At 39.1% G+C, this 16,691-nt stretch overlaps 1 protein-coding gene across 1 annotated transcript in view; it reads left to right on the forward strand.

The window, feature by feature from the left end:
* Window positions 1–1,817: 1,817 nt before the first annotated feature.
* GPR180 (G protein-coupled receptor 180) overlaps window positions 1,818–16,691 on the forward strand; it is a 32,148-nt gene continuing 17,274 nt past the window's right edge. Inside the window, exons 1-3 of the mRNA XM_025441095.3 lie at window positions 1,818–2,060; window positions 4,868–5,026; window positions 13,141–13,341. Coding sequence (XP_025296880.1) covers window positions 1,916–2,060; window positions 4,868–5,026; window positions 13,141–13,341 — 505 coding nt within the window. The 5' untranslated portion in view covers window positions 1,818–1,915. The remainder of the gene's footprint in view (window positions 2,061–4,867; window positions 5,027–13,140; window positions 13,342–16,691) is intronic.

The following is a 16,691-nucleotide window of genomic DNA, read 5'->3' on the forward strand; positions in this document are numbered from 1 at the left end:
CCAGTATAGATGAGGCTTTACCTAGATACGCGGATGGTCGGAGTTAGGAATGATTGCCTTCTTTTCCTTCTTGCACTGAAAACCGTCTCCACGGTGGACTCGCGAATTGAGCTGGGAACTCCAGGGGTTGTCTGGTTGCAAAATGTGGAAGCGGGAGGTTGCAATTGCAAAATGCCTTTTGCTTTGTGGTGGACATTGTTAGCGACAACGCAGGCTGCTGGCAGTCGTGGTACAGATGCTCCCTAGTTCCTGCCCTAACTATTCCGGTTCGTGCCCACTCTGCCCCAGCCTGCCTGCCCGCCTTGTCTCTCCTTGAATTTGCCAGGCATGCTACCCGCCTTGGGCCTGGATGCCCATTCCCAGATATCTGCCTACTTTTTACCCTTACTTCAGTTCTCAGCTCGAGGGTCACCCTTACAGAGAGTCCTTCCTTGACCATCCCAATTAAAATAGCAAGCTCTACCCCAGCCCTGCAGAACCACTTTATTCTTCTTTTTCTCCATTGAAGTCATCAACACTTATGCTGAACTGCTCGTTGGTACTGGTCAGGGAGGCAGGGGCTTGTTTTTGTTTCCTGTTGTAATGCCAAGGCCATGGAAACAGGCCTGGCACAGAATATATGATCAGTTAATGTTGAATGGATGAATAAATATATCTTGGTTAGGGTTTGTTTTTTTTTTTTTTTTCCTTTTTCACATAATGTGTTGGCAAAGTATAAAAAGAATAATACCCAGTATATGTGGAAATGTCATTTGTTACCACCTTTTTCAGGGGAAAAGTGGTAACAGACAGGAAAAGTTCAAATGCTCCTACCCTAAAATTCCCCAAATTCCATGATATATAGCTTTCGAGTCTCTCAAGTTTTCGTCCTTACCGAGCCCCTGTCAGTTGGCTGACCATTCCAAATACCCTCTGGGCCTGTAGCACTTGCAGCTCCCTTGTATTTAAAACGTGAGACAATATTATCAGATCGCGTCCAATTTTTCGTGATCACATGTAAGCACTGTATCAGTGAACATATAAGTGTTTTCCTGCGAGCATCTATATTATAGTCTAAATAGTTTGGCTTCTGTGCTACCCGCGATCAAAAAGCCTTTGAAGGAAGTGATGCAGTCAAATTGCGTTTCCCAAAGCTTTCTGTGTCTCTAGGGTAGAGATGGGCTGTGCGTGTCCCACTGGAGAAAATGAAGACTCGGAGCAGGTCAGTTTGCCACAGGCCAAGGAAGATGATGCCACGATGGCCTGGATACCAAGAGCGGCCCAGAAGAGGCGCCAACAGACGTGTGTTTCATTGAGATGTTTGGATGTAGGGTTCTAAGCTATACTTCCCAGCTGTCTGATGGTATCATTCAAGAAGACCGGAACGTAGGAGTTTAAAATCGGCCCTGTGCCGTTAGGTGTCTTTGAGACATTAACGTGGAGACGTCCCGTAGGTTGCACAAGCACAATGCAATCATCTTTGCATTCTTCACCAGAAACGATGTCGCCGGGCGCTTCTTCTCAGTACTTCCCGAATGTCTCACACACACACACACGCACCCCGGGAAGCCCTCGGGCGCGGGGCTGGCCACCCCACGCATGCGCAGTGGCACCACGCGCCGACACGACCGAGGGCAATGCTGTTTCCGTAGCCCGAAGCGACATCCTTCTGAGTCTCCATCAAAAAGGCGGGAACTAGCCACCAGGCGGGGGAGCGATGGGACGCGCGCCTCCGCACGTCCCGCCCCTCCCGGCCTCTGATTGGTGGGTGGGCCGGGCCGGCGGCCGAGGGGCCTGCCGCACGGGCTGTCAGTCTCCCGGGGGCGGGCCCGCCACGCCGGCCCGGAGCCCTCCTGCCTCAGCCCCGGTGCCGACGTGTGGAGGGAGGCGGCCGCAGGCGGTTGGGACCCGGGCGTGGGTGCCAGTGGGAGGGGGGATGGGAGGCCTGCGGCTGCTGGCGGTGGCCCTCACCTGCTGGTGGTGGCCGCCGGGCAGCCAGGGCAAGACCCTGCGGGGCAGCTTCAGCAGCGCCGCGGCCCGAGACGCTCAGGGCCAGAGCATCGGCCACTTCGAGTTCCACGGTAGGTGCGGGGGCGGGGAGCGGGGTGCAGGGTGCAGGCGCGGGGGCCCAGCCCGCGGGCCGCCCCACCCCCGCCTCGCCGGAGGGGGGGCTGGCGAGGGCGGAGGCGACGCGGGGCACTACCGCCACCGCGCCCGGACGCCCCGCGCCGCCGGCATCGTGGGGTGCATCAGTGCCGCCCCCCATTCCGGGTCAGCGCCCCGCGACTGTCTTCTGCGCTCACAGCACCGTTCCCCCGACCCTCCCTGCAGACGCGAACCGAAGTACGGAGGACCTCTCCGCTGCATCTTTCGAGATCCTTCCCCCAAGGAAGCATCGTCGGCTCACTCCTGTCTCAGCCTGGTTATATACACTAAGGCTCTGGACGTAGGCGTGCACTGAAGCTCCAGAACCTAGATTTACTGGGTTTAGTCTTTGTTTTTAAGATAAATTCGCTAAAACCTACGTGAAGCACAGAGGTTTTGGAAACCAAATAAAACACCTGCTAATCTAGTGGTCACAGTTGCTAGGACAGTTTGATGACTCCGCTAACTGAAGGAGTAGGTTTTCTGTGGACCAGAAGGCCTAGAATTAACTTGACGGAAATGCATATAAATGTGCCCTGGGAGCTTCAGCATTTGCATATGACCTGGCCCTTCTCCAACGTGAACTGCATTTGAGGTTTACTTTCTGGTCTCCCTCAAAAATCAATAAATGTAAAATGAATGAATTTGCAACTCATTCTAATTTTTGCTGTATTTGCACTCTCAAAATTTAAGTGATTTTCTTGGTACATACTTTTGGTACTCTCTTTCACTGCTGCTGTATTGCACGTAATTATTTGCCGTGATGAGGTTGGTATCCTTGATTATACAGTTTTTTAGCATTAAAAGATGCAGCGTCAGACTGTTGTCCCACAGAGATTAATAGAAGAGAAAATAATGGGAAAGAATAAGATATTAGAAACACGAAGGTATTTTGGTATCCCCAGAGAGGATAATAGAAGACAAGGTAATAGAAAATAAGATAATAGACGATAATAGAAACAAGAAGCTGTTATGGAAATTTCATATATTGCAGAATTACAGAATTGGTGGTATAAAGGCAGAGGAACCTGAATTTTTTTTTTTTAATTCAGAATGTTTAAAGTAGTTGAGAGAAGGGAATGTAACCTAGTTTTCCAAAATTCAGTGTGGCACAGAACTTGGGTGAAGAAAAAACTTTAGAAACACTTTGTTATTATTTTTTAGGTCACATTTTTAGTTTTTTTGATCAGCTGGCTGTAACTGTACTCTGTATATTGTCAATGATAGGAAAGACACTACAATAAATGGCACAGGCACAGTGCTGGAAAACCTGGGGTATGTAGAAGCTATGATGTGGTTATCACTCATGACTAGCAGAGGGACTTAGACAACCCGGATATTTCATGATTACTTGGTAAACATGGGGGAGAAACAGGAAAATCCTATATCTCAAGGAAGATTGAGGAGTTGAGTATTCCAAGTATATTAACACACATACGTGCTCTTTCTATGTGTGTGTATATATGTATTTTTATTATTACCAGTTTTTAGTGAATTTGAATTTAGTAAAAATAATAATACCAAACTATACTGAAATAATAAACTAACTCAGAATGCAATTTAAGATGTTAAGCCTTCGAGTCACTTCTAAAATTTTGGATAGTTTATAATATAATCAATGTATGTAGGAGACTTGGACATTTCCTTGATACATACTATACATTTACATTTATTTAAAATGTTTAATCAAAGTGATAATTATAATAACAAATGTGACAACAGCACAGGAGAAGAGATCTTAAAATGAAAAAAAGTCTCCTGCTTTACTTCTCATCGACAGTCCTAGAGACAACTACTTTTTGCAATTTCATTCAGGGCCTGAAATGTACTCAGTGTGTGCAACCAGGGTTATTCTGTAATGTCTCACAACATCTATTCTGCAGGTTTTCTTGTAAAAGTCACAAATGTCAAATTTTTTATCAGGTGTAAAATGTCTACCCCCAAACTAATTTCTTTAAACTTTCTTGCTATTAACTATGCCTATTTTTTTACATTAAAAGTATAATTAAATATTAACATGCATGTTATATTGGAAAACAAGAGAAACTTTGCTGGGAAATTTCTATAGAGAGTTTATGTACCAATATTAAAGATGTGGAGTGGTTGTGAAATGAGGCAAAAGTTCTGTTATAGTGAATGTCCACGTACAGCAGATGTTGCTGTGTATTCTGTGAAATGGCATTACTCTTCATTGGAAGTGTAAGGAGACACCACACATTAATTTGGATAATTAATACGAGTAGTCTCTTGATTTGCACCTGGATAGGATATTCATTCCAATGTAGTCTACCTAGTTGAGTGAGATTTTTTTTTTTTTTTTTTTTTTATGATAGTCACACAGAGAGAGAGAGAGAGAGGCGGAGACACAGGCAGAGGGAGAAACAGGCTCCATGCACCGGGAGCCCGATGTGGGATTCGATCCCGGGTTTCCAGGATCGTGCCCTGGGCCAAAGGCAGGCGCCAAACCGCTGCGCCACCCAGGGATCCCAGTTGAGTGAGATTTAAGAAAAACTGTACTCTTGGGTATTATATAAGACTAATGAATCACTGAATTCTATCTCTGAAACTAATAATACACCATATATTAGTTTATTGAATTTAAGTTAAAAAATTAAAAAAATAAGAACAGCAAGAAAAACTGCTCTTTAAATTCCTATTCTGATAAATGGAGGTGTCAAATTGTCTTATCATGTCAGTTCTGTAACAAACAAAACTAGTTAATAATTTTTGTTTTAATGTCAAGGTGACCATGCTCTTCTTTGCGTCAGAATCAACAACATAGCAGTAGCTGTTGGAAAAGAAGCTAAACTTTACCTGTTCCAAGCCCAGGAATGGCTAAAGCTACAGGAAAGCGGTCATGGTTATAGTTGTGGTGAAAAATTATCCAAAGCTCAGTTGACAAGTGAGTATTTCATTTTTTCTGTGATCAGTAGATATGTTCTTTTTTCCTCCTAAATGTTGAAGTTTTTGTTTTCATACCAAGGTATTTCATGACACATCACACCGTGATGACATTTTCTTTAGTACATTTTAAGCTGAAGTATTCCTTGATCAAAGGATAGAATGCCATTTCCCTCCCTTTATCATTAAAAATTTTTGAAAAATATCCAGATAATGTTTAAAGACATACTTTACTTCATTCGGACTTCTTACAAGTTAAGTAATTCATATCAATATGGCAAATGTATTTTGGTCCAGTGGCAGCATGGGATAAATAACAGCATTTGTTGAATGCTTATTATCTCCTAGCATTGAACTAAGCACTAAACATGTATTATCTCAGTTAATTGCATGATTTAGCTGAAGTGATGCTGTTTGGCAACATGTCATTGTCGTGTGGTGACACAGTATGTCATTTTAGGATGTACCAACATGCCATCATTTGTACACTTCTAGATTTGCCTCTGGAGAAGCTCTACTTTTGTTATCCTAGTTGCCTGTATCCTTGAACCCTTCCATTCTCATCAACATTATCCCAAGTATTAGGGTGCACTATCCAGAATTAGTGAAACTCTTTTTTAATTCCTGTAGAAATGAAGAGCATATACTGTGCTACCCATTTTACCGTTGGAAGTTAATTGGTTGTAGGAGACATTAGTAAATGTGAAGCAGCCATGAGAAAAAATAGGAATTATCCTTCTCCCCTTTCCCCCCCTTATATTTCTGCTACCGTTCTGCATATCAGCGACTCTGAATCTTCTTGTAATCTGGTCAAGTGAAACATTGCCATTTTCTGAACTTCTGGTCTTCCTAGTCTCAGCAGCTCTCTGGGTCCCTCATAAGGCAGCTAGCTAGAATACGGATAAGAGGAGAAGCCCCCAGGGGTGCATGGGTGCTCAGTTGGTTGAGCACCCAACTCTTGATTTCAGCTCAGGTCATGATCTCAGGGTTGCAAGATCGAGCCCCATATTAGGCTCTGCGTTCAGTGTGGAGTCCACTTTAGATTCTTTCTCTGCCTCCCCCCCCCCCCCCCACCTAATGTTCTCTCTCTCTTTCAAATAAACAAATACATCTTTTAAAAAAAAGAGTAGAAGCTCCCCCAATCTTTGCCATCCTGTGGGGCAGGATGTGGGGATCTTTTATCTAGATTTATAAGATGATGTTGACAGTATGCTGAAGAAATGTTGAATGACTAGATTCAGACATCAAAGAGACAGTTACATAATTTTCCCTTTCCCCTGATATTCAGAACTTAACTGGGAAATTTGTGCAAGTACTCATTACCAGTTATCTTTTCTTTTCCATACAATTTGGTCATTTAAATGTTCCACATATGTGTAAAAAGTTCTAGCCTTCCATTTCCACTTGTTATAATGTCCAAAACCAACTCATCATCTTGCCCATCCAAACTTCGTTGTCTTCCTCTTGCAGTGTTCCCTGTTTCAGGAACTGGCACCACCATCTGTCCAGTAAACAAGCTGGAACCCATGGAGTCTTCCAACACTCCCTTTTTGCCCTCTCCATCCCCTCCCAATCTGTCAGTAAGTGACCTCGAAGTATCTATGGAATTCATCTATTTTTCTACATCTCTGCCCCCACCATGTTATTCCAGGCTGCCATAATCTTGTGCCTGATGCAGTAGTCTCTACTTAGCCACTACAGCCATACTGGTGCCCCCTATAACCAGAGTGATCCTTCTGAACAGCAGATTTGATCATGACACAATCACTTCCTCATCACACCCAGAAATACCCCAGTCATTTTCTGCGACTCTTAGGACACAGACAGGTCTCCTTAACCAGATCAGCAAAGCCATCGTGGTCTAGCCATCGTGTACCCCCCAGGTTATCTCACAGCACTGTCCCCTTCTGCCTCATTTTACTTGTAGGCTTGCTTGTTTTATTTCATTGCCATCCTGTACCTTTGCATAGGTTTTTCCTCTATTTGTTCTTCTTTCCCTCTTTGGCTCTTCCCTCCATTTAGTTATTAACACTTAAGTTTTTTTTTTTTAAGATTGTATTTATTTATTCATGAGAGACACAGAGAGAAAAAGAGAGACAGAGGCAGAGACACAGGCAGACGGAGAAGCAGGCTCCACTCAGGGAGCCCTATGTGGGACCCGATCCTGGGTCTCCAGGATCACGCCCTGGAGCCGAAGGCTGCGCTGAACTGCTGAGCCACCCGGGCTGCCCAACACTTGAGTTTCTATAGCTTGTTTTTCTTCCACAGCACATATTATAGTTACCACTTCACATCTTATTTACTTGTTATAAAATCAATCAGAGCAGCAGGGCTCCTTTGGTCTACTCATTTCACTGAGCACTCCCATTGTTTCATGTACTAGGCAAGGCACTTGTGATAAATCAGAGACCAAAATACACTTGCTTGGTCCTTGAGGCTAGTGAGGGTGACAGGGATGAATCTGATCAATGTAAATAAATGTGAAATTGGAATAGTGGTAAGTACTATGAATGTTAGTTACATGGTACTATGAGAATGAAATTTTACAATACCCTAGTAATTAAGTTTTTACTAAGTATTTGTAGGTTGAATTGTCATAGAACTTAGGACTTGAAGGGTGTTTTGTTTCTGTTTTTTAATTTTAATTCCAGTATAGTTAATAGGGTGCTATATTAGTTTCAGGTGTGTGATATAGTTATCAAACAATTTTGTACCTTACTCAGTGTTCATCATGATAGATGTTCTCTTAATCCCCTTCATCATTTTCACCTATCCTTCCACCCATCTACCCTCTGGTAACCATCAGTTTGTTCTTTATAGTTAAGAGTCTTTTTTTTTGGGCGGGGGGGGGTCTTTTTTCTTTGTTAGTTGGTGTTGTTTCTTAAATTCCACATATGAGTGAAGTCATATGGTAATTGTCTTTCTCTGATTATTGACTGATTTTTGCAAATGGAAGATTTCATTTTTATGACTATTATACCATTGCGTGTACATATGTGTGTATATATATATATATACATATATATATATTTCTTTTTTATCCATTCATCTGTTAATGGACAGTTGGGTCACTTCCATATTTTGACTGTTGTAAATAATGCAACAGTAAATATAGGGGTGTGTGTATCTTTTCAAATTAATGTTTTCATATTCTTTGGATAAATACCCAGTGGTGGAATTACTGGATCATATGGTATTTCTATTTTTAATTTTAAGAAACCTCCATACTGTTTTCCAGAATGGCTGCACCAGTTTGCATTCCCAACAAAAATGCAAAAGGGTTCCTTTTTCTCCACCATCCTTGCCAACAGTTGTTATTTCTTGTGTTTTTTATTTTGACCATTCTGACAGGTGTGAGGTGATAACTCATTGTGGTTTTGATTTGCATTTTCCTGATGATGAGTAATGTTGAGCATTTTTTTGATGTCTGTTGGCCATCTGTATGTCTTCTTTGGAGAAATGTCTGTTCATGTCTTCTGCCCATTTTTAATGGTTTATTTGTGGGGTTTTGGGTGGTGGGTTGTATAAGTTCTTTATATATTTTGGATACTAACCCTTTATCAGATGTGTCATTTGCAAGTATCTTCTCCCGTGTTGTCTTTTTGTTTTGTTGGTTGTTTCCTTTGCTGTGCAGAAGATTTTTATTTTGATGTAGTTCCAATAATTTATTTTTGCTTTTATTTCCCTTGCCTCAGAAGACATATCTAGAAAAATGTTGATGCAACTGATGTTAGAAAAACTACTGCCTGTGTTCTCTTTAAGGATTTCTATGATTTCAGGTCTCATATTTAGGTTTTTAATCCATTTTAGTTTATTTTTGTGTATATATATTTCCTTCTTTTGGATGTGGTTGTCCAGTTTTCCCAGCACCATTTGTGGAAGAGATTGAGGGTTTTTTTGGTTGCTAGGTTGATTGCTTTGTATTTGGCACCTTTTGTATTTGGTTGGTAGTTTGATTGCTTTGTATTTGGTCTTTTTCTTCCAGTAAAAACTTAGCAGGCTGTTTAAAGCTTTGAGCTGTAGTAATTGATTTAGTTTTTTATATTTCCTGGTTAATATCATACTGTGTATTATATGCACTTGCAAAAACATTTTTGTATCAGTCATACACCTTCGGTCACAGACCTTCTGTACAGGGAGACAGCACGGTACAATGGAAAGACTGCTAAACTGAGAATCACTGCCTGTTTTCTTCGAGGCTCAGTTTACCTACCCATACCACAAGAAGGTTGAAAATCAAACTGCTGCAATTTTAATTATAACTCTTTAGGATGGAGTTGCTTATATATAAGGCTATAACTTATAAACCTCTTACAGCTGTTTCTCAGACTATTTTTCCTTCTTCTCTATTCTTCTGTTGAATGCAAGGGTATTCTTTGGAATTATTGGAATGGAAGATCTCAGAAAATAGGAATTTGTGAGGAATGAATATTGTTTTGTTAAATTTTGGGACCTGAAATAAATTAGGTTTCTGCAAATTTCATCAACTCTTTTCCCAGCAACAAAAGCCAAGTCTTAAGAAAATCTATATTCTCTAACTTTTACATATTAGTTATCGTATATATAGTATGTAATTGTTCAGGACCTTTGATGCATTGAAACAAAAAGCATATCCTTAAATTCATCACTATGTAGTAGTACCACATATTTTTAGATAATTTCTCATTTCCTGGCCATTAATGAGACTTTTAGGAAGCAATAGCTTTTTGCCTATTTGGTAATGAGTTCATTAACTATGCCAAACTTCTATGTAAAACCTTAACTGATGCTGCTGTGAACTATGAAAAGATTAGCAGATTTGAAAAATTCCTTAGTGTCAAATGTTGCTTGTGAGTATACATTGCCCCAAATTAATGTTTGAGAAATTATTTTTCAATCATCCTTTTAGTAAAGTCATAAAATGTCAGATTTTTTAAAAAATGATAAAAACTATTTTGTAGGTTTTTAAAGCTAGCAAACGAGACATTTAAAAGCACTGAAAATTATGACTTTATGTAAAAAAAATTAGCAAGGAGATTCAGGGTAATTTGCTGTCAGGTTACAAGAGCTAATATTTTACTTATAAAACATTTCAGTATTTTTTTAATATCATGCACAGTAATTCCTTTTGTGCATTTGGAATATTTTATAAATCATTTAAAAGTGTTAGCATTTTATTATTCTGTGTATTTTTGTTAACAGTATTCGTTTTGTTTTATAACATGATTGGGCAGCTAGCCATGTAACATTATTCTTTGCAATTCAAGTTTTGTTAATATGTGAGATACTAATTACATCAGCATGGAATATGCATGCTGTGTGGTAGTCTTTTGTCTCAAAAACAATGAACATACAGTTTTGTCAAGAGGCTTGTTTCCCAGGCTTGGTAAAACTGAAACAGGCCACAAGACAAAAAACTGAAGGCCATTATCACTTTTGAAGCACACTTTTGTTTTTATTTGATGTAAATCTGTATAATCGAAAAAACATTAAAAAGTATATTGGTGAAAAATATAATGGTTAATTTTTGTGTTGTTTTATCTAAGAAAAGAGTGCAAGTGATAAAACAGCAACATAGCAGAACCTTTATATTATAAGGTCCAGATTATATAATTGTGAGCTGCACATTTTAAAAGCCTAATTTCTGAGCCACTAAAAGGTTAATCGTATATTAAATTCTTATTAAAGGTCTTCAAATATTTAATGGAAACTAGAGTCTTTGCTACAATTTCAAGAAGCTATACAGTAAAAAGATAAATAAATGAACCAAAAAACAACAGTATAAACGTCAGCTAAATTAGGATAGTCCAAATAAGCAATGCTATGGCATTGTTAATAAAATCATCTTATCCACTTTAAATATAGTTCATGAAATTCCCAGGTGTAAAGTCTAAGTCCTCAAAATTTGTATCCTGACCTGTATCTCATTTCTAAAGACAACTTATAAATAGCATTTTTTTAAAAAGATTGTATTTATTTATTCATGAGAGGCAGAGACATAGGCAGAGGGAGAAACAGGCTCCCTATTAAGAGTCTGATGCAGGACTTGATGCCAGAACCCCAGGATCACCACCTGAGCCAACAACTAACCCATCCAGGTGCCTCCCAAAATAGCATTTTTTAAACATTTTATTTGGAAAGTTTTCAATAAGTGAAAGTGTAGTACAGCTAACATTGGTATATCCTTTGCTTAGATTCAATAACTGTTAATATTTTGTTACATTGCTTTGTATTTGTATGTTTGTGATTTTTGTATTTAATCAAAGCATATGAAAATAAGCTGTTGACGTCATGAGCACTTTGCCCCACTTCTATATCAGCTTGCTTCTTAAAAGAGTAGGGACGTTTTTCTCCGTAACAACAATAGCATCATGACACCTAAGAAAATTAATAAGTTCATAAGCCAGTGTAGCTCAGTTGCTTAAGCATCTGCCTACAGCTCAGGTCATAATCCCAGGGTCCTGGGATCAAGTCCCACATCAGGATCCCCATTCATTGGAGAACCTGCTTCTCCCTCTCCCTCTGGCCCTAATTCAGTGCTCCCTCTCTCAAATAAACAAATAAAATCTTAAAAAAAAAAAAAAAGGCATTTTTTTCTTCAATTGAGAAAGTGAGGAGCCTGCTTCTCCCTCTGCATTCCCCCTGCTTGTGCGATCTCTTTCTCTGTCAAATAAATAAATAACATCTTTTTTAAAAAGATTTTTTCTTCAATTGAGAAAGACTAGCTGGCATGCTGTGGGGGCAATCTAGAGTTGGGAATTGAGACCATCATAATCTTATATTTTAAGAATATTTTGTATAGAATTATACTCTTTACATGGGATTTTCATATACTGTCTCATTTGCTTCTCACAAGAACTCTGAGTTAGACAGGTTAGGTATCTTAATTTTACTACTGAAAAAGCACATTTTGAGAGGTTAAGTAATTTATTTGGTGAGTTGCAAGGTTGTTAAGTAATAGCACCAACACTTCCTCCTTTAACTCTTCTACTCTTTTTATTATATGTAGCGTTTGAGACACTACTCTCCTACAACTTTGTGGTGGTGTTAGTGAGTGCCTCTTAAGTCAGAGTCATAGTTTCAAATTTGGAAGGCATCTTAGACATCATTAAGTGTTTCTCAGAAGGCTGCTATTGGCATTTGGGGCAGAACAGGTCTTTATTATATGAAACTTTACCTTGGATTGCATGAGGCTTAGTACAGCCTCCCTCCAAGGACCTTCTCAACTGTGTGACAACAGAACTGTCCCTACACATTTTCAAATCACTAGAGGGGAGCAGGATTACCCTGGAGGACACTTATTAGGATAACTATCTTGTCTTAAATAAAGGAAAAGGAGAATGAACCCATAATTCAGTAACTACTGTGTGACAGGTGTCATGCTAAGTGACTCCTATAACTTTAGTTTTCCTATCAGCTCTTTGCTCTAAGTATTACCTTCATTTTACAGATGAAGAAAGTGTCATTACTTATATAACTTGCTCAAGTTTACACAGAAGGTAAGTAAGTATTGGAGTCAGGATTCAAACACAGATCCGTGTGATGCCAGCATTCATAAGACTCCCCATGCCCCCGCCATATAGACCTGACCCAGTATAACAGCTCTTATATTCTGGTCATTTATGTTCTCCTTTCAGTTCCTTTTTAAAGAATGATCAATGAGAAAAAGATTCTGGAAAATCTTTTGAAGGTATTTGTTGGTCATAGTTTTTAGGTATAATAATGATTCCCTGAGTTGAATGCTCCATTTTAACTCAAATCCAATTTTCAAAAGTATCACTGCAGTTGTTACACAGCATTGTGAAATGTAGTTAATGCCATAGAACTGTACACTTCAAAAAGGTTAAAATGGTAACTTTTATGTTTATATATATTTTACCACAATAAAAAGATCTACTTGAAGACTTTGAAATATTTAAAATTCAGATTCAAAATGTCATTTGTGGTGTTTCACAATACTTTTATAGTGACTCCTTTGGTTAAGATACGTTATTTTTATCTGCCTTATGATTTACAGACCTTATTCCAGTACTATACCAGGGCTTCGATTTTCAAGATAGTAAGAACAAAACAAAAGAATTCTGTGAGTTGATTATATGACTAAAATGAAAACATTTGTTTTCTTTCTCTTTAAAGTGACCATGAATCAGACTGAACATAATCTGACAGTATCCCAGATTCCATATCCACAAACGTGGCATGTGTTTTATGCAGACAAGTATACGTGCAGAGATGACAATGAGAATTCTCAGGTGGAAGATATCCCATTTGAAATGATGTTACTAAACCCAGATGCTGAAGGGAATCCATTTGATCATTTTGGTGCTGGAGAATCTGGTAAGAATATATATATACATAAGTGTATATCCTAAATATAGAAAAAAATTATGCACAAATATCTTTATGTTATGTTTTTTGAATATTAAAAATTAAAAACAACTTAAGTGTCCAACAGTAGGCAGATGGTAAGTGAATCCTCTTACAGCATTTTAATAGCTATAATATTAAGTTAGAAAAGCAGAACATTTAACTTTATATTTTATAATTTGAAGTATGTTAAAAAAGGCAGATAATTAAGCAGAAAGAAGGACAAAAATATTAACAGATTGTTTCTGTGTTTTGGGTAGTAGAATTATGGATGGTTTTTAGTTTTCTCTATACATTCTAAACCTTTTTGCTTTTTTGATAACCTAGCATTAATCTTTATAAACAGAAAAATGCTAATAAATAGAGCAACCTAAATTGGAAAATCAGTTTTTAAGTGAGATAGAAACTGCACTACTTTATATGGCTGTCCTTTCACCAAGTTGTGTAAACTGGTTAGGGATTGTCTTTGTGGGAGCTTGCAACCATTTTAGGAATGATCAAAGTTTGTAAAGTTTCCAAAATCCAATTTACTTCCATAAATATTTCGTCAAAATTTTAGATTGACTACGTATTGCCCTACAGAAGCAAGATTCCTAGCCCAAACAGAAATGAACAACTTCTTGTGATTAATGATAAACATCTATACAGTATTTTAGTAGATTTGTAAATTAACATGTCAGAATGAAGACTGAGATTGTAGAATGTCTATCAAAACAAAGGATTAGGAGTTTACTTCTTAATGAGTTCATTACCCATTTGGAAGAATCAGTCTGCTTAGAGAGAAATTCAACCCATTAAATCTCATTGACCATCAAGATAAGTGGGTGCAGGTAGAACAGAAATTGAGACTACGTTAGATGAAACCAATTGCCTAGTTCAAAATGTATATTGCCACAGATAGAAATTTAACTCAAGGAACATGTGTTATGGACACCAGGTCACCAGTAACTTAATGTATGAAGAGAGAAATTTTTTTAATATCTTTTAGTCTGAAAAAATATTTACATGGTGACACAATGAGAACCCAAACATTTTCAAATAAAGTTCTTTTTGTGAAGGAAATGACAAAAGGGATAAGCTACTCGAATTATTATTATTATTTTTTTAAATTTTTATTTATTTATGATAGTCACAGAGAGAGAGAGAGAGGCAGAGACATAGGCAGAGGGAGAAGCAGGCTCCATGCACCGGGAGCCTGATGTGGGATTCGATCCCGGGTCTCCAGGATCGCGCCCTGGGCCAAAGGCAGGCGCTAAACCGCTGCGCCACCCAGGGATCCCTCGAATTATTTTTGAATGCAAACAAACTTAAAGGTTAAATTTTTCTTAATAGTAGTGTGGATCAGTATGGGTCATTACTAAAAGTTACTTCAGTCCTACCATTTCTTTTATATTGATTGATTGATTGATTGATTGATTGATTGATTGGAGGAGGGTAGGAAGGAGATAGGGAGAAGCCCAAGCAGGTTCCAAGCCCCCCAGCACAGAGCCCGACTCGGGGCTTGATCTCATGACCCTGAGATCATGACCTGAGCTGAAATCAAGAGTCCATTGCTTGACCCACTGAGCCACCCAGGTGCCCCATTTTTTTATCTTTATAAACTTTGACATTTATCTTCTGTAGTTTGGAAAGGCATTGATGAAACCTAGTCTACTGATAGCATTGGATAGACAGATGAAACCCAGGTCTACTGATAGCATTGGATAGACATTGGATAGCATTGGATAGAGACTAATTTGCTTGTGAAGTCCCTTTTAACCATAAGTCTTTATTATTTCATGTGACAGTTATTTTTAGGACTGGTAAAGACTCAGCAGTCCCTGAATGCTCTGCTACAGTCACTTTATGTGCAAACTATACAGCCTATGGTGTAGTTTAATCCAAAAGCTCTTTCACCTGTTGCCTTCCTGGCAATTTGCCTGTAGCTCAAGAGGTTATTTTATGGGGATCCCTGGGTGGCTCAGTGGTTTGGCACCTGCCTTTTGCCCAGGGCACGATACTGGAGTCCCGGGATCGAGTCCCGCGTCAGGCTCCTGGCATGGAGCCTGCTTCTCCCTCTGCCTATATCTCTGCCTCTCTCTCTCTCTCTCTATGTCTATCGTGAATAAATAAAATAAAATCTTTAAAAAAAAAAGAGGTTATTTTATTTATTTTGTGGATGCTTGAGATTCTACTAGATCCTATAGTGATTGTTTTGCTTCCTTATCCAGGCTTTCATTTATGGTCTCTTTCCTCATTCCTGATTACACATCTGAACATTGACTGTAGGCCACAGAGTGGTCACATTTGTGGCCTCTGCCACCTTTGGGCCACTGAATGTCAGCCATACTTGCCCTGGCTCACCCTGAACCTTGTCCGTATCTTCCGGTGTTTTTTCCAACATCCTGAATGCTTAGCTTTTTCTTAGGGTTCACATGAACCATTCTCATTCAACTAGTCCTGACTCTGAGCTACCTTCTCCAAGACTGAGTTTGATTTGATGTTTATGTTTATGTCTGAAATCTGTCTTATACTAGAATGGAGAAAGTTACATTGGTCATATCACCAACAAACATTTAAATGAGGGGCAAAACCTCACTATAGTATGGATTTTCATTAAGCATGATTCAGTGCAAGGTTAATCTGTGGGGATTGATTATTAACAAGTACCAGCAGTACTTAAAAGTATTCAAAGTTGTTATGTGGCTGGCTTAATTTCTAGGGACTCACATCATCTTATTGATTAAAATGTATAAAACCCTTAAAATATGATTAATTCTACATCAAAGTGTAATAAATCAGTGGTCCTCAACCCATCACTGTACATCTGGAGAACTTTAAAAAAAAATACAAATGTCTACCCCCTGAGACTTAGAAAGATTTGGTTTTGGAGTGAAAGCCAGGCAACTGAGCTTTGTCAAAGCTCCAAGTTGATTCTAATGTGCAGAACCAATGATCTTAAAGTCCATGTCCCGGGATGCCTGGGTGCCTCAGTGGTTGAGTGTCTGCCTTTGGCCCAGGGTGTGATCCTGGAGTGCTGGGATCAAGTTCCACATTGGGCTCCCCGCAGGGAGCCTGCTTCTCCCTCTGCCTATGTCTCTGCCTCTTTCTGTGCTCTCATGAATAAATAAATAAAATCTTTTAAAAGTAAAAAAATAAAAGTCCATGTCCCACATTGGTTGGTATCATGTTGGTTTTACAGTAGAGCCTTGAGAAGGATTCTTCCTACTTACGTAGCCTCAGGTGTGGAATTTCTTTCCAAGAAATAATCCCAGTTCATTTTAGAAACTTCTGCTCATTTGTCTAATTTTCTGCCCTGAGTAGGGAAAATTGATTTACTA

Source organism: Canis lupus, chromosome 22, assembly GCF_003254725.2.
Source record: "Canis lupus dingo isolate Sandy chromosome 22, ASM325472v2, whole genome shotgun sequence".
Classification (NCBI taxonomy): Eukaryota; Metazoa; Chordata; class Mammalia; order Carnivora; family Canidae; genus Canis; species Canis lupus.